General features: G+C 44.4%; 2 protein-coding genes across 11 annotated transcripts in view; one reads left to right on the top strand and one right to left on the bottom strand.

Moving 5' to 3' along the window:
• Positions 1-3,613, bottom strand: part of EFCAB11 (EF-hand calcium binding domain 11) — a 197,344-nt gene extending 193,731 nt beyond the window's left edge. For 2 of the 4 annotated variants that reach the window (XM_010588799.3, XM_023546479.2), the window contains exons 1-2: positions 2,485-3,612; positions 1,837-1,932 (exon numbers count right to left, since the gene is read on the bottom strand). In XM_010588799.3, the coding sequence (XP_010587101.1) occupies positions 1,837-1,932; positions 2,485-2,559 (171 nt within the window). In that variant the 5' untranslated portion in view covers positions 2,560-3,612. Of the gene's footprint in view, positions 1-1,836; positions 1,933-2,484 lie in introns of all 4 variants that reach the window. The other 2 variants (XM_003408816.4, XM_023546478.2) reach the window with 2 other exon arrangements.
• Positions 2,625-15,229, top strand: part of TDP1 (tyrosyl-DNA phosphodiesterase 1) — a 98,607-nt gene continuing 86,002 nt past the window's right edge. For 2 of the 7 annotated variants that reach the window (XM_064292855.1, XM_064292851.1), the window contains exons 1-3: positions 2,625-3,716; positions 8,930-8,984; positions 12,654-13,231. In XM_064292855.1, coding sequence (XP_064148925.1) covers positions 12,661-13,231 — 571 coding nt within the window. In that variant the 5' untranslated portion in view covers positions 2,625-3,716; positions 8,930-8,984; positions 12,654-12,660. Of the gene's footprint in view, positions 3,717-3,770; positions 4,206-8,929; positions 8,985-12,653; positions 13,232-15,229 lie in introns of those variants that run through there. The other 5 variants (XM_064292854.1, XM_064292856.1, XM_064292857.1 and 2 more) reach the window with 5 other exon arrangements.

The following is a 15,229-nucleotide window of genomic DNA, read 5'->3' on the forward strand; positions in this document are numbered from 1 at the left end:
TTGATTTTTTGACATATGTTACTATACCACTGTACCTGTCATTAAACTCCTTCCTGATGGCCTATAAAGAAAAACCAAGTAAATGGACTTGAGGGTGATAAAGGCAGAATCAGACAAGATATCTTTCCAACTGAACCCAGGTTAAATATAATGCTTCAAACACTGAGTGTTTTTAGATGACCTGCTTTGGTCTTCCCACTGAAATGACTGCAGCTTAACAGAAGAGCTGCCATTCCTGCGAGCCAGGCCTGACTACTTCTCTGAGCTTCGAAATTGGCCTCTCAGTAGCTAAGTATCCCCTAATAGTGGAAGCTCTCTGAACCCACCTGGGTTGTTTATGTGACCCATTTGTTTCAACAGAACGAATTTACTGTGCCTTTAAGCAGACTGAAGAATGGAGCATCACGTGGTCCCTGGCTTTGCTGGGCTTGCAATCTGCAGAAGAGTGGGCCCACTCATGAGGAGCAGCTGGGCCAGAACTGACTGCCAAGCTGTACGGTCTAATGAGGGAACGAGGGTGGGCACTCCAGGCAGAGCCTTGAGTGCAACCTTTGCTTGATGGTTGCAGCTGAATTTCTTGAAGCTGGACCGTATCTTGACCCTGATTAATTTCAGATCAGCAGCTTAACAAGAAGTGATCCACCTCTAGAAAGGAATTGACAGGCAAAGGGAGCAGCACAAAGACAGGAAATTTGTCCAACTAAAGTAGGTTGTTCATAGAGGCTAGGCTCAACTATCATCAATAAATGAGCGCAATCTTTTCTGGAGAACAATATCCAAGAAAAATTCAAATGCACATATCCTGTGACCTAGCAATTGTACTTCTAGGAATTTATCCCAGATACACATCCACAAGGACGTATATGTGTGTGTGTATTTAGATATATAAGGATGTTAAATGCAGCAATATTTGTAAAAGTAGGGAAAAAATGTAAACAACCTTAATAACCAAAAATAGAAAACCGGCTAAGTAGAATACTATCCAACTATTTTTTAAAAACGTGGTAGTAGTGTTTGTATTTATGTTGAAAGCACTCACAACCTAGTCTCAGTGAAAACAGCTGGCATAAAATAAAGTAGGCATGAACCCACTTATGTTTTCAATAGAAGCCTATGCAGATATATGCTTGTCGTGCATAGAAAATTCTGGAATGGTATAAAAGAAACTGTTAATAATGGTAACTCCTGAGAAGTGATACCCTCCCATACAAAGGAAGGGGATTTTACAGTCAACTCTATACCTTTCTGCACTGTTGAAATTTTTTGACTATGTGAATGTATAGCTTTTATAATTTAAGCAAAACAAACAAAAAAATTTAAGCATTTCACCTCCTCTGTGGATTCCTTTTGTTATCAACACATCCACCCACCACCCCCAGGCTTCCCTTGACAACTTTCTACAGCTTCTCATATTCATTATAATTATTAGGACTCTAGTCGTGAGATGGAAAACCTGGTGGAGTAGAGGTTAAGAGCTGCAGCTGCTAACCAAAAGGCTGGCAGTTCAAATTTACCAGGTGCTCCTTGGAAACACTGTGGGGCAGCTCTACCCTGTCCTTTAGGGTCGCTATGAGTCGGAAATGACAACAATGGGTTTTGTTTTTTAGTGAGCCGTGAGATAGGCTTTCTGGGTTATCATGACACAGACTTTTAACTCAGTCCTAAGTGGGGTTCTGAAGAAGAAAGTAAAATTCAGCACTGGACACATCTCTGAGACTGCTTAAAAGGCGCTGACTTGCTTTATAAACATCCTAAGGTAGTCCTATGCACTTCAGTGAGGACTCATTCACTCTTGTATTGTCTACCCCATCGCCAAACACATAAAGTAAGCTCTACCTTGGAGGGCTTGTACCCAAACAGCGTTACAACAGCAACTTTAAAGTCCTCTCTGCTTAGATAGCCTTTGTTATCTTCATCACATGCTTTAAATACCTAAAAAATAAAAAAAATTAAATACCTTCAATGAGACAGAAATGGTTTGTTCTCTTCTATTTTTTACTAGTTTACCTTAAATTTGGATCTCAAAAATCTATAACTCAGACCAGCAGTAGGGTTCGGAAACGGAGTTTCATTATTCTAATGTTCAAGAAATCTTTAATGATGAGCTAAAATTTATCAAAAAAGTGCAAACGGTGTAACGGCTAGACTGATGCAAATTCTTTTAAACCATTCATTCTACCCAAAAATTAGTCCTAGTGTTGGAAAAGTGAGGCAAAGGGCATGGCGTTAGATGGCGGGAGGGAGGATGCAAAATAGAGGTTATTAATAGACTAGGTGGCGGGAAAAGAAGGGAAAGAACTTGAAGGTTACCAGAGGACTGGACGGGAGCCCAAGAGTCTTGCGACACCAGCCCAGTCACTGACCCAAGCCTTCAGAAACACAGTCCCGCTGTTTGAACAACACGGGTGAGTGACCCAGGCGGTGACAGAAGAGCCCCGGGCCAAGTTTAAATCCAAGGCTCAAAGTCGCCCTCCGGACACCTACTTCCACCCACTTCCTGTGCTCGGAGGGGTCGGGTTCCGACGTCCGCAGCGAGGTCCTTCCCTTTGCCAAAAACATCGCAAACGCCACAGCCAGAGCCGCGACTACTGAACCCGCGAGCAGAACCCAGCACTCAGCCCGCCTCGGCCACGCCCACCGCGTCTCAGGAAGCGGAATTTAGCCAGGCAACTCTAACGTCGTTTTCTATTGGACGACTTGCGAGCCACTGGCGTTGATCCCGCAGTGTTATTGGCCAGATACTTTGTTTAACAACGTTTCCTTGGAACAGCCCGGGATCGTGAGGCTCCCAGACCTGTCCCCCCAGCTCTTGGCTCCGCCTCGTCTCGTCCCCTTAACTCTATGTGCGCTGTTGGGGTTTGTCTCTTCTGGGTATTGTTTCAGTGTGTCATGGACCATGATTTCTTTCAGGTTATTTCTTCCTCATTTATTCAATAAATAATTTTGGCCACTTTCTTGGTCTCCAGCACTGTGCCAAGCATTATAGGAGACACACACAAAAACAGTATGAACAAAGCACTAAAAGGAACTAAACGAGTCAAGTCCAGGATTCACGTTCAGATCAGAACATCGGGGTCGCGCTAAGGTCACTACCATGTTTTGTTCCAAATTCCACAGCAAACATACTTATTAAGGGCAAGGAATATGCGGAGGGTTCTGGTTTGCAAATGATCAGTAAATTAAAACACACACACACGGTTTCAAAGAACTAGACCTTTCAGGTTTAGAATCTAATGGGAACTCATTTAACCCTTCATTTTACAGCAGGTTTCTAAGTCTGCACTCCAGACGAGCTCGCTCCTCCCGGGACACAGATCTCTTAACCTTCAGTGGCTTTAATCTCAGTTGATTCTCCCTCAGCCTTTTAAGCAAACACCTCAGCCTTGGTCCCTGGGCGCCTAACGCTCTCATCAAGGATCTCTGTAATAGGAGTGAGCTTTGCTAATTAACTAAGAAAAGAGAGAGGAAAATATTTCTTTTTTTCTCTCCCCCTTTTTTAGGATAGTTGTAAGGAGAGAAGAGAGCTAGAGGCGGCCAGCCTTCTCCTTCGTCCCCTCCAGGGGGAAACACCTATAGCCCCGCTGGAGCCCCCGGTCTTTAGGACCCAGGGGCAGGCTTCCCGGAAGAGGAAGGGGCGGGGTCTCAAGGCGCGCGCCGCGGCCTAAGAGGTTTGAATCGCGCGCAGGCGCCGCGGGTGCGGGCTCTGGGTCTTTCAGGTACGTGTGCGCCGGCTCGGTAGTCGCCCGCGGGTTCGGGCTGCAGGCGGGGCCGTGATCCCGCCTTCCGGCCTGGGCGCGGGACGGTCGGTCTGGCAAGTCTCGGGTTCCTGGGCTGCCGGTCGCAGGACTGGAGTCGAACCCGAGCGAAGTGCTTAAAATTCAGGGTTCCTTCCGCTCCCGGGGCCTTGGTTTCCTCCCGTAATAACACTTCTTAGGGGGCGCGTAGCAGGCGCTGTAGACACCTGACTCGTGCCCGGGATCGGGGTGAGGGATCCCCCTGCCCAGGTTCTTACTCCGGCTTCACCACTTAGGAGATTTGTGGTCTCGGCCGGTAACACTAACTACTGCAGGTTGAGCGCTTACCATCTGCCATCTGACCTTTTTGTGTTTCAGTTTACCCATCCAAAGAAGGGGGCAGTCATGGACTTAGTTGTAGTGAGAGCGAAAGTTTATACCAGTAAAGCTCTGGGAATAAGCCTGGCCCAGGTAAGCGTACAGAACAGTTAGCTACCGTCGGGACTTCCTAAACGTCCCCCGATCCAGCTCACTGCACTCCGTCCCCATCACTGCTCTCGCCGTCTAGACTTTTGTTTCCCTTCAGGCCGTTCTCCGCACAGCTGGAGGGAACGTAATATTTTTTAAAAGTAAATCGAACCAAGATCCCCACTGCCTGTTAAAGTCCTTCAGTGGGGCCCCGTTGCTAGTGGAATAAAATCCATCGTACGAATTTAACACGGCCAGATCCCTTCCCCGGAATCCTGGTGGTGCTTGCCTGCAGCCCCTCCTTGGAAACCCAACGGGGCAGTTCTGTGAGTCCGGCTGGACTTGACAGCAATCCGTTTGGTTCTGGAGCCCTTATGGCGCAGTGGTTCAGAGCGTGACTGCTAACCAAAGGGTAAGCGTTTCAGTCCACCAGCTGCTCCTTGGAAACCCTATGGGGCAGTTTTACTCTTATAGGGTCGCTGTGAGGCGGATTCGACTTAATTTTTAAGTGCCCCTCCACCCCGCCACCCACCTTCCCCGCCCCAACTCTACCATGCTTGCTCACGGTCTTCTGTTTGCTCTTGCAAACTTTTCTCGTCTCTTGGCCATTGCAGGTTGGGTTCCCTCAACCTGGAATGCTCTTCACCCCTCTTTCTACCTGGCTGGTTAATTTTCATCCCCCAGGTCTCACTTAAGGGTATTCCAAAGTAAGGGCATCCCTGTTATTCTATTTCATACCCATAAAATGTAATGAATATATGTAATCTTGGCTTTTTTTCGTTTTTTGTATTTTCTACTTGTTGGTCTGGTTCCCCTTCTCCCCTTGGTGTAAAGCTCTTCTAGGCCAGAAACTGCCTACATTGTTAATTGCTTATTCCCAGTGCTTGATACCTGGTAGCTCTTCAATAAGTATTTGTTGAATGGATGAATGAGCTCTGGGAGATATGTAGATACTCATTTTAAAGGTGAGAAAACCGAGGCTCAGTGGTTAAGTAATCTCCCACACATACATTGACCAGCCAGAAATGACAGGGTTTGAAATTGGGGCCCATGTTTGTCCACTGCTGGTTGCACAGGGCCCACCTGAGGGTCTGCAAGCTCGTGAGAAGCAGCTGGAGAGTAAGAAATGTCCCAGCTGGGTCTGGTCTGCTGTGGGGGGAAGAAGAGCTAGCAGGTCTGAGAGGAGTACTGTTTCATCCACAAACGTTTTTTAAGTTCTTGATAAAGGGTTCAACTTTCTAAGCTGGCGTTTGGTAGGAGAATTTCTGTAGCTGTTCATGCTCTTGACAAAAGAGCCTTTCTAAAATATCAGTCACTGGCCTACTTCCATTCCAGTTTTTGTTTTATTCTCTTAACGCCTATGTGACTATTCACAAGTCCACTCATATATAAACACTAAAAGGGAAACGTTGTCCTGCTATCGTAAGTAGAAGGGAGCCATATGAGACCTTCGGTTGATGGTAGACAGTTGTTACCAGAGCCTACAGAAGAGCCTGAATAGTGTGCCCTTTTTCAAAACAGGACTTCAAATCACTTTGTTCCAGTTTGAACCCTTGCTGAGAATTTGCCTTTCTAACTAGTTCCCAGAGCCTGGTGGCATGGTAGTTAAGAGCTCAGCTGCTAGCCAAAAGGTTGGCAGTTCAAACCCACCAGCGGTTCCTTAGAAACCCTATGGGGGCAGTTGTATTCTGTCCTATAAGGTAGCTATAAGTTGGAATTGACTAGACAGCAATGAGTTTGGCTTTGCTAACAAGTTCCCAGGTGATGCTAATACTGCTGGTTAGGGCCAATTCTGAGAACCACTAGTAGAGCCGTGGTTCTCAAGTTTTCCCATACATAAGAATCACCTGGGGGAGGGCTTTGGGGACCATGGTCTTGGGGAACATCTGGCTCAATTAGCATAACATAGTTTGTAAAGAAAATGTTCTACATTCTACTTTGGTGAAGAGTGCCTGGGGTCTTAAAAGCTTATGAGCAGCCATCTAAGATAATCCACTGGTCTCACTCCATCTGGAGCAAGGGAGAAGGAAGAAAACCAAAGGCACAGGGGAAAGATTAGTCCCAAGGACTAATGGACCACAGCTACCACAGCCTCTATCAGACTGAGTCCAGCACAACTAGATGGTGCCTGGCTACCACCACTGACTGCTCTGACAGGGATCGCAATAGAGAGTCCTGGGCAGAGCTGGAAAAGAATGTAAACCAAAATTCTAACTCACAAAAAAAAGACCAGACTTACTGGCCTGACAGAGAGTGAAGAAACCCCAAGAGTTTGGCCCCAGACACCCTTTTAGCTCAGTAATGAAGTCATTCCTGAGGTTTACCCTCCAAAGGTTAGACAAGCCCATAAAACAAAACGAGACTAAAGGGGCACACCAGCCCAGAGGCAAGGACTAGAAGGCAGGAGGGGAGAGGAAAGCTGGTAATGGGGAACCCAGGGTCGAGAAGAGGAGAGTGTTGACATGTTGTGGGGTTGGTAATCAATGTCACAAAACAGTATGTGTACTGATTGTTTAATGAGAAGCTAGTCTGTTCTGTGAACCTTCATCTAAAGTACAATTAAAAAAAAAATACCTGGGGATCTTGTTAAAATGTACATTCTGATTCAGTATATCTGGGGTGGAACTGCAAGTTCTTGGCAGGGGTTCAAACCAGTTGGAAGGCCTGGTTCAAAAACAAGGTTGGAGAAGTGTTCAAGGTATTCGCTACGGCTGTCTCCTGTTTGGATTAGAATAGAAAAGAGAGGTGATGTTAATTCGTGTCAGGCTCCAGTCCCCTCCACTTTTGCATGGTACTGCCCTGGCTTGATGGCAGGTCTCCAAATCAGCCCGCCTGTATTGTAATTCTGGTGCCACCACTTAACTAAAAGTATGCTGTTAGAAATATGCTGTGCCAAGCAGAGGATAAACAATTGAAGGAAAGCTCTCGAGTACTATATAGTAAAACCTGTAAAAGCCGGAACCCTGTCAGAGAAAGAAAACTCAAATACTTTCCACTAAAACAAGCAGTAGAAAAGTGTTAAGACTTTATCCTGTCAAAGGTGGAAAACTTGCCAGACCTGGAAAAACAAAGCAGTCCTGTCAAGGTCTGGCTTTCACAGGTTTCACTGTACTTGTAAAACTCTATGAACTGATTACAGAAGCGCCCTTGAAATATGGGAACCTGGGCCTATGTGAGAGAGAAGTACAGTTCTGATCTAGTGATCAGATCAGCCTCTCTGAAGTAAACGTTCCTGATTTGGTCTGCTGTTTACCGACAGCTCCTCTTCAACAGGCTTCATTATTAGACACATTCAAGTTGCCTCCGACTCATGGCAACCCCATGTCCAGAAGAACTAAATGCTGCGCCATCGTCATGATCCCCGGCATACTTGAATCCATTGTTGCCTTCCAACCAAGGGGACTTGTCTTCCAGCACTGTATTGGACAGTATTCTGTTGTGATCCATAGGGTTTTCATTGAAAAATTTTCAGGAAGTAGAGATCACTGGGCCTGTCTTCCCAGTTTATCTTAATCTGGAAGCTCTGCTGAAATCTGTATACCATGGGTGACCCTGCTGGTATTTGAAATACCAGTGGCATAGTTTCCAGTATCACAGCAACTTACAACCCACCACAATACAACAAACTGACAGATGTGAGACAGAGACCCCACAGGGCTATGTTCTTTACCTGGCTTCCTCCCCTACAGTGTTGTATTGAAAAATCCTTTCCTTTGCTAGGCTCCACCCCCCAGGTTTGCATTTGAATCCTGCTTTTGCTTAGAGGTTGTATGTAAACCCCATTGTGCCTGCCTACTATGATTAAGAATGTTGCTGATGTAACCTGTATGAACTCCCTACTTGTAAACCCCTTTAAAAGTAACTTGCCTGCCTCGCCCTTGGTGAGCAGTCTTGGCAGCAGCAGCTCCAAATGACTCCTTTTCCCCGTACAACGAAATAAAGGTGCCTTTCCTGTTCTCCCAGATGGGTGGTGGCCAACAGGCTAAGGGCCTTAATTGCATAAAGAGGTTGGTAACTTGCTAGAATTGCTGCCTAGGTACAATTTCTTAAGTGTATTCTAAGGGTTATTTGCCTTTAATTGGCAAAACCATTCCTCTCAGGCATATTTTTTGATAGAAACAGATCCAAAACATTAAAAAAAAAACCCATGATGTATAAAGCAGAAAAAAGTTTTTTTCTCTGGGAAATGTCTGTTTAAAGGTTTATTTTCCTTTTTGCCCGCTGGTTCCTACTTTGTTGGAGGGAATTCCCATGTCCCTCTCTCCCCGCACTTGTGGTTCTGGAAAATGTAAATGATAAACTGAAAACTTTAGAAATTCTGAATAACTCACCAAAACCAAAAAAAAAAAAAAAAAAAACAAACCCATTGCCATCCAGTTGATTCTAACTCGTAGCTACCTGTAGGACAGGGTAGAACTGCCCCATAGGGTTTCCAAGGAGCAGCTGGTGGACTGAAACTGCCTACCTTCTGGTTAGCATCCTAGGTCTTAACCACTGTGCCTCCAGGGCTCCAGATAGCTCACAGACTCCCTAAATATTTTACCTACCGAGTTCTCAGGGTTTTTTAAATTCCACTTTATTTATATATCATATAGACTACGGTATTAGTAATTCATCTGAGGAAGAGATGGTGGTAGCCTCTAAAATGTTGGTAATACCTCCTTTTCTCTGGAAGCCAAACACTTTCTTACCTTAAAAACTGACATCCTGTATTTGCTTTGAAACAGGAAGGACTGCTGAGAGAACAGCCTGAGGACTCTTACCTGAAGATTCTTTTAGCAGGTGCGTTCCTACAGAGCTGTTTTAGAATTCAAAGGCAGTTAGGGCTATCATTCAGAGTAGTTTTCCTGAAGGTGATTCTTTTGTGTTTTAATACATTTTTAAAGTCACAAAACTCTAGCCACTAAAATAGTTATTTCACAATGGTTTATGACAGCTTAAATACCTCCATCCAGCAACTTCTAGAGTCAAGAACACTAGGGGAACCTAATTTAAAGCAAAAACCAACAAGCAAAGAACATCTGAGCTGCTTAAGTAGGTGTTAAGTTGGTTGTAAGTCAGTCAAAATATCATTCAGTAGAGAGAATCTAAGGAACCCTGGTGGTACAGTGGTTAAACGCTTAGAACTCGGCAGTGGCTCAATGGGAGAAAAGACCTGGTAATCTGCTCCCATAAAGATTGTTGTTTTAGGTGCCAACGAGTCAGTTCCAACTTATAGCAACACTGTATACAACAGAACAAAACACTGCCCGGACCTCCACCATCCTCACAGTCATTGCCACGTTTGAGCTCATTATTTCAGCCTCAGTGTCAATCCATCTCATTGAGGGTCTTCTCTTTCACTGATCCTCTACTTTGCCAAGAATGATGTCCTTCTCCAGGGACTGGTACCTCCTGATGACATGTCCAAAGTAAGGGAGACAAAGTCTTGCCAAACTCGTTTCTAGAGAGCATTCCGACTACTTCTTCCAAGACAGATTTGTATTTCTGGCAGTCCGAGGTATATTCAGTATTCTTCCCCAACACCGTAGTTCAAAGGCCTCAATTCTTCAGTCCTTCTTATTCGTTGTCCAGCTCTCGCATGCATATGAGGTGATTGAAAATCATGGCTTGTGTCAGGTACACCTTAGTCTTCAAGGTGACATCTGTACTTCCTAATACTTTAAAGAGGTCTTTTGCAGCAGATTTGCCCAGTGAAGCGCATCGTTTGGTTTCTTGATTTCTGCTTCCAAAGGCGTTGATTGTGGATACAAGTGAAATCCTTTACAACTTCAGTATTTTCTCCATTTATCATGATGTTGCGTATTGGTCCAGTTGTGAGGATTTTGTTTTCCTAATGTTGAGGTAATCCATACTGAAGTCTGTAGTCTTTGACCCTCATCAGTAAATGCTTCAAGTCCTGTTCACTTTCAAAAAGCAAGGTTGTATCACCTGCATATTGCATTTTGTTGATGCGCCTTCCTCCGATCCTGATGCCATGTTCTTCATATGGTCCAGCATCTCAGGTTGTTTGCTCAGCATACAAATTGAATAAGTATGGTGAAAGGATACAACCCTGACACACACCTTTCCAGACTTTAAACCATACAGTATCTCCTTGTTCTGTTTGAACAATGACCTCTTGGTCTCTGTACAGGTTCTGCATGAGCACGATTAAGTGTTCTGGAATTCCCATTCTTCCCAGGGTTATTCATAATTTGTTATGATCCACACAGTCGAATGCCTTTGCATAGTCAATAAAACATAGGTAAACAACTTTCTGGTATTCTTTGCCTACAGCCAAGGTCCATCTGACATCAGCAATGATATCCCTTGTTCCACATCCTCTTCTGAATCTGGCTTGAGTTTCTGGCAGTTCCCTGTCAATGTACTACTACAACTGTTTTTGAATTATCTTCAAAATTTTACAGTATTAATGATATTATTCAATAATTTCCATATTCTGTTGGATCACTTTTGTTTGCAATGAGCACATATTTGGATCTCTTCCCAGTCAGTTGGCCAGGTAGCTGTCTTTCAAATTTCTTGGCATAGACAAGTGAGCACCTCCAATATTGCATCTGTTTGTTGAAACATCTCAATTGGTATTCCATCAATTCCTGGAGTCTTGTTTTTCACCATTCCCTTGAGTGTAGCTTAGACTCCTTCCTTCAGTACCATCAGTTCTTGATTATATGCTACCTCCTGAAATGGTTGAACAGTGACCAATTCTTTTTGGTACAGTGACTCTATGTATTCTCTCCAACTTCCTTGGATCCTGCGTCATTCAGTTTTTGCCCATAGAATCCTTCAAAATTGCAACTCAAGGCTTAGATTTCCTTAGTTCTTTCAGCTTGAGAAATGCTGAGTATGTTCTTCCCTTTTGGTTTTCTAACAACAGGTTCTTGTACATTTCATTATAATACTTTGTGCTGTCTTCTAAAGAAGCACTTTGAACTCTTTTCTTCAGCTTTTACTTCATCATTTCTTCCATTCGCTTCTGCTACCCTATGTTCAAGAGCAAGTTTCAGAGTCTCTTCTGACATCCATTTTGATCTTTTCTTTCTGTCTGTCTTTTTAATGACCTTTTGCTTTCTTCATGTATGATGTCCTTGATGTCATCCTACAGCCTGTCTGGTCTTCAGTTATTAGTGTTCAGTGCATCAAATCTATTCTTGAGATGGTCTCTAAATTCAGTGGAATATACTCAAAGTTGTACTTTGGCACTCATGGAATTCTTTAATTCAGTTTCATCTTGAACTTGCATATGAGTAGTTGATGGTCTGCTCCGCAGTGAGTCCTAGCCTTGTTTTGACTGACGATACCAAACTTCTCCATCATCTCTTTCTACAAATGTAGTCAATTTGACTCCTGCGTTTTCCATATGGCGAGGTCCATGTGTATAGCCACAATTTATGTTACAGAGAAAAGGTGTTTTCAATGAATAGGTCGTCATTCTTGCAAAATTCTAACATGCAATCTTCAGTATCGTTTCTGCCACTAAGGCCATATTTTCCAATTACTGACCCTTCATTTCCAGCTTTTACATTCCAATCACCAGTAATTATCAATGCATCTTGATTCCATGTTTGATCAATTTCAGACTGCAGAAGTTAGTAAAAATCTTCAATTTCCTTACCTTTGGCCTTAGTGTTGTTGTTAGGTGCCATCAAGTCAGTTCTGACTAATAGTGACCCTATGCATAATAGAACAAAACACTGCCTGGTCCTGCACCATCCTCACAATCGGTGCTATGCTTGAGTGCATTGTTGCAGCCACTGTGTCAATCTATCTCATTGAGGGTGTTCCTCTACTTTACCAAGCATGATGTCCTTCTCCAGGGACTGATCCTTCCAGATACCATGTCTAAAGTATGTGAGACAAGGTCTTGCCACCCTTCCTTCTAAGGAGCATTCTGGCTGTATTTCCAAGACAGATTTGTTTGATCTTCTGGTAAAAAAAAAAAAACTAACACCGTAATTCAGAGGTATCACTTCTCCTTGTACACTTTCTCTCAGCCTTCTGGGAGCATGTCCTCATCAAGAACTCTGGAATCTAGTGGATAACTCCATAGATACCTTATTCTAGTCCTCTCAAGTTGATGTAATTTATCATATACCACCCAGTCTCTACCAAATTCAAGAAGTAAAATATATCTTTAATTTCCAATGCTAGAACATACACACTTAAACTAGAGTTAGTTTAAAGGAGCCCTGGTGTGAAGCAGTTAGTCAGCTGCCAACCGAAAGGTTGGCTGTTCAGACCTACCCAGCCTCTCTTCAGTAGAAAGATGTGGCAGCCTGCTTCCATTAAGATAGCAGCGAAGAAAACCCCATGGAGCAGTCCTGCACTGTCACATGGGGTTGCTATGAGTTGCAATCGACTGGATGGCAGCCAGTAACAACAGTAAAAGTTAGTTTGCCAGTGGCCTGTTGAATGAGAAATAACAGTGTTTCCGTCTTTCATTTCCAGAAGTGTAATGTCTCGGGAAGGTGATTATGGGAAGTGGACGATATCTAGTAGTGATGAAAGTGAAGAGGAAAAGCCAAAGGTGGACAAGCCATCTACCTCTTCTCTCCCCCTTGCCGGACAGGGAGCGGCAAACGAGCCACGGTACACCTGTTCCGAGGCTCGGCGAGCTGCCCACAGAAGGAAAATGGCACCCATGAAATTCAGTGGCACGGAGTCGGCTTCAGCAGTTTCACCTCCCAAAAGGCAGAAAAGCAGTTCCCAGGAAGACCTCGGCTGGTGTCTGTCCAGCAGTGACGATGAGCTGCAACCAGAAACGCAGCAGAAACAGCCTGGGAAAGTGGAGGTCAAGGAGGAAAAAGGGTCCTCTTCTCCCCAAGGCCACACAGCAGAAAGGACCGGAAACCACGGCCCTCCTGTCAGGCACAGGCTCAAAGAGGAGGAGGAAGATGAGTATAAGACCTCAGGGGAAGGCCAGGACATCTGGGACATGGTGAATAAGGGGAACCCCTTCCAGTTTTACCTCACTAGGGTCTCGGGAATTAAGCCGAAGTACAACTGCGGAGCCCTCCACATCAGGGGTAAGGATGTTGGTGCTTCCAGGGCCTGTCTGACAGCACCTGGCAGTGTGCTCCCTGGGGAACTGAGGGGCGGCCTGGGATGACCTCCAAGACCCCTACTTTGTGATCTTATTTCTCTCACGAAAAAAATACTGTTTTGACAAGCAAATGCAGTAATTTGACAGCAAACTATTTACTTAGCCACCCTGGCAATGCCTTGTGCAGTGTTATATTGTACTAAACGCTTAGAATTGTTTAGCTTTTAAGTTCGAGAGTAGACTTGATCAGTAGCGCTTTATTAACGAAGTAGCTGGCCACAGAGCACAAACTTGCCAGCAGTGGCTGTCTGTGGTCCCAGGACCAGCAGCATCGGCATCACCTGGGAACTTGCTAGAGTTGCAAATTCTCGGGCTCCACCACAGACCCACTAACTCACACACTCTGGGGATGGGTCCTAAAATCTGTGTTAAAACAAGCCCTTCAGGGGATGCTGATGCTGGCTCAAGCTCAAGAACCTCTGCTTAACAGCAAGGTTTTGATTCCCGACAAAGAAGCACAAAGGTGCCACGTGCAAGGAGCTGCTTCGGTTTTGGATAAAAAATGGGTTGCTTTGTTGGTTCCCCTGGGAGCGTGTGCAGGGGAAACTGCATGAGTACCAGACGGGAACCAAAGACGTGGGGCTTGAGTCCTGGCCCCGCAACTTGTTGTATTGACAGTTAACGAAGGAGCTAGCATTCTCCAAATTTCAGTGTACTCACCTTTAAAATACATGAAGTGATCACAGAGACTCCTGTGGCAGATAGAGATAATAAACCTTATTTCCCTCATTTCATTCTTTTTTGTTGGTCCACACTCAAGAATAGATCATTCCCACTGTTGGTAGAGTTTAATTGTTATTGTTATTAGTTGCTGTTGTCAGTTCCAACTCATGATGACCCCAAGTGAGCAGAATAGAACTGCTCCATAGGGTTTTCAAGGCTTTGACCTTTCAGAAGCAGATCTCCAGACCTGTCTCCCGAGGCGCTTTTGGGTTTGTTCAAACCACCAACCTCTCGGCTAATAGTCTAGTGTTTGACCATTTGCTCCAACCAGGGACTCCAGTGTATTAATTTTATACTGAATACATAATTGTGTATTATATTTCTCCTGTATGATGTATAAACTTTGGTGTATTTAATTCCATATTATAGAAAGTTCAAGTCTACAGGGTTTTTTTTTATTGAGAGTCTCTTGTCTAGGTGCTATGACAAAAGTATAAGACATAGTTCTCAGTGTTGTTGTTGGAGAGAAATTGAGACAGGACATAGAGAAGTATGCAGGGTTTGCTGTATGTAATAAAATGATAGACCGGCTGTAAGCATCAAAATACTAAGGAAGGGCAGGTAACATTTAGTAAGCGGTTACTGTGTGCCAGTTGCTGTGATGGGTGCTCTCACACCTGTTGTCTCATTTAATCCTCAGGACAGCCTTACGAGTAGGCATTACAGTTGTCCTCCTTGGGCAGATGACGGATCTGCAGTTTAGAGCAATTAAATCTCCTGCTCGAGATCTCAGAGCTGGTGAATGGCACAGCTGGGATTTGATCCAGGCGTCTGACATCAGAATGTATGCTCTTAACTGTTGTGATGTCCTGCCCTAATATATGCCATGATTGTAGATTGCTGAGGGTAAAAACTCATGGAGAAGGAGAGACTCGAAATGGTTCTTGAAAGATGAGTAAGATCTAGAAAGAAAGGAAGAGGAGGAGCTGGTGGAGGCAAGATGGAGGAGAAGCATTGTCTTAGTTATCTAGTGCTGCTGTATCAGAAATACCACAAGTGGGTGGCTTTAACAAACAAATTTATTTTCTAATGATTTAGGGAGCCAAAAGTCCAAATTCAGGGTGCTGGCTCTAGGAGGAGGCTTTATCTCTCCGCCAGCTCTGGAGAGAGGTCCTTGTCTTTTTGAGCTTCTGTTCCTGGGCGATCTTCATGTGGCTTGGCATCTCTTTCCCATCTCGGCTGGTTCGTTTAATCTGTT

Source organism: Loxodonta africana, chromosome 10 (assembly GCF_030014295.1).
Source record: "Loxodonta africana isolate mLoxAfr1 chromosome 10, mLoxAfr1.hap2, whole genome shotgun sequence".
NCBI classification, from domain to species: Eukaryota; Metazoa; Chordata; class Mammalia; order Proboscidea; family Elephantidae; genus Loxodonta; species Loxodonta africana.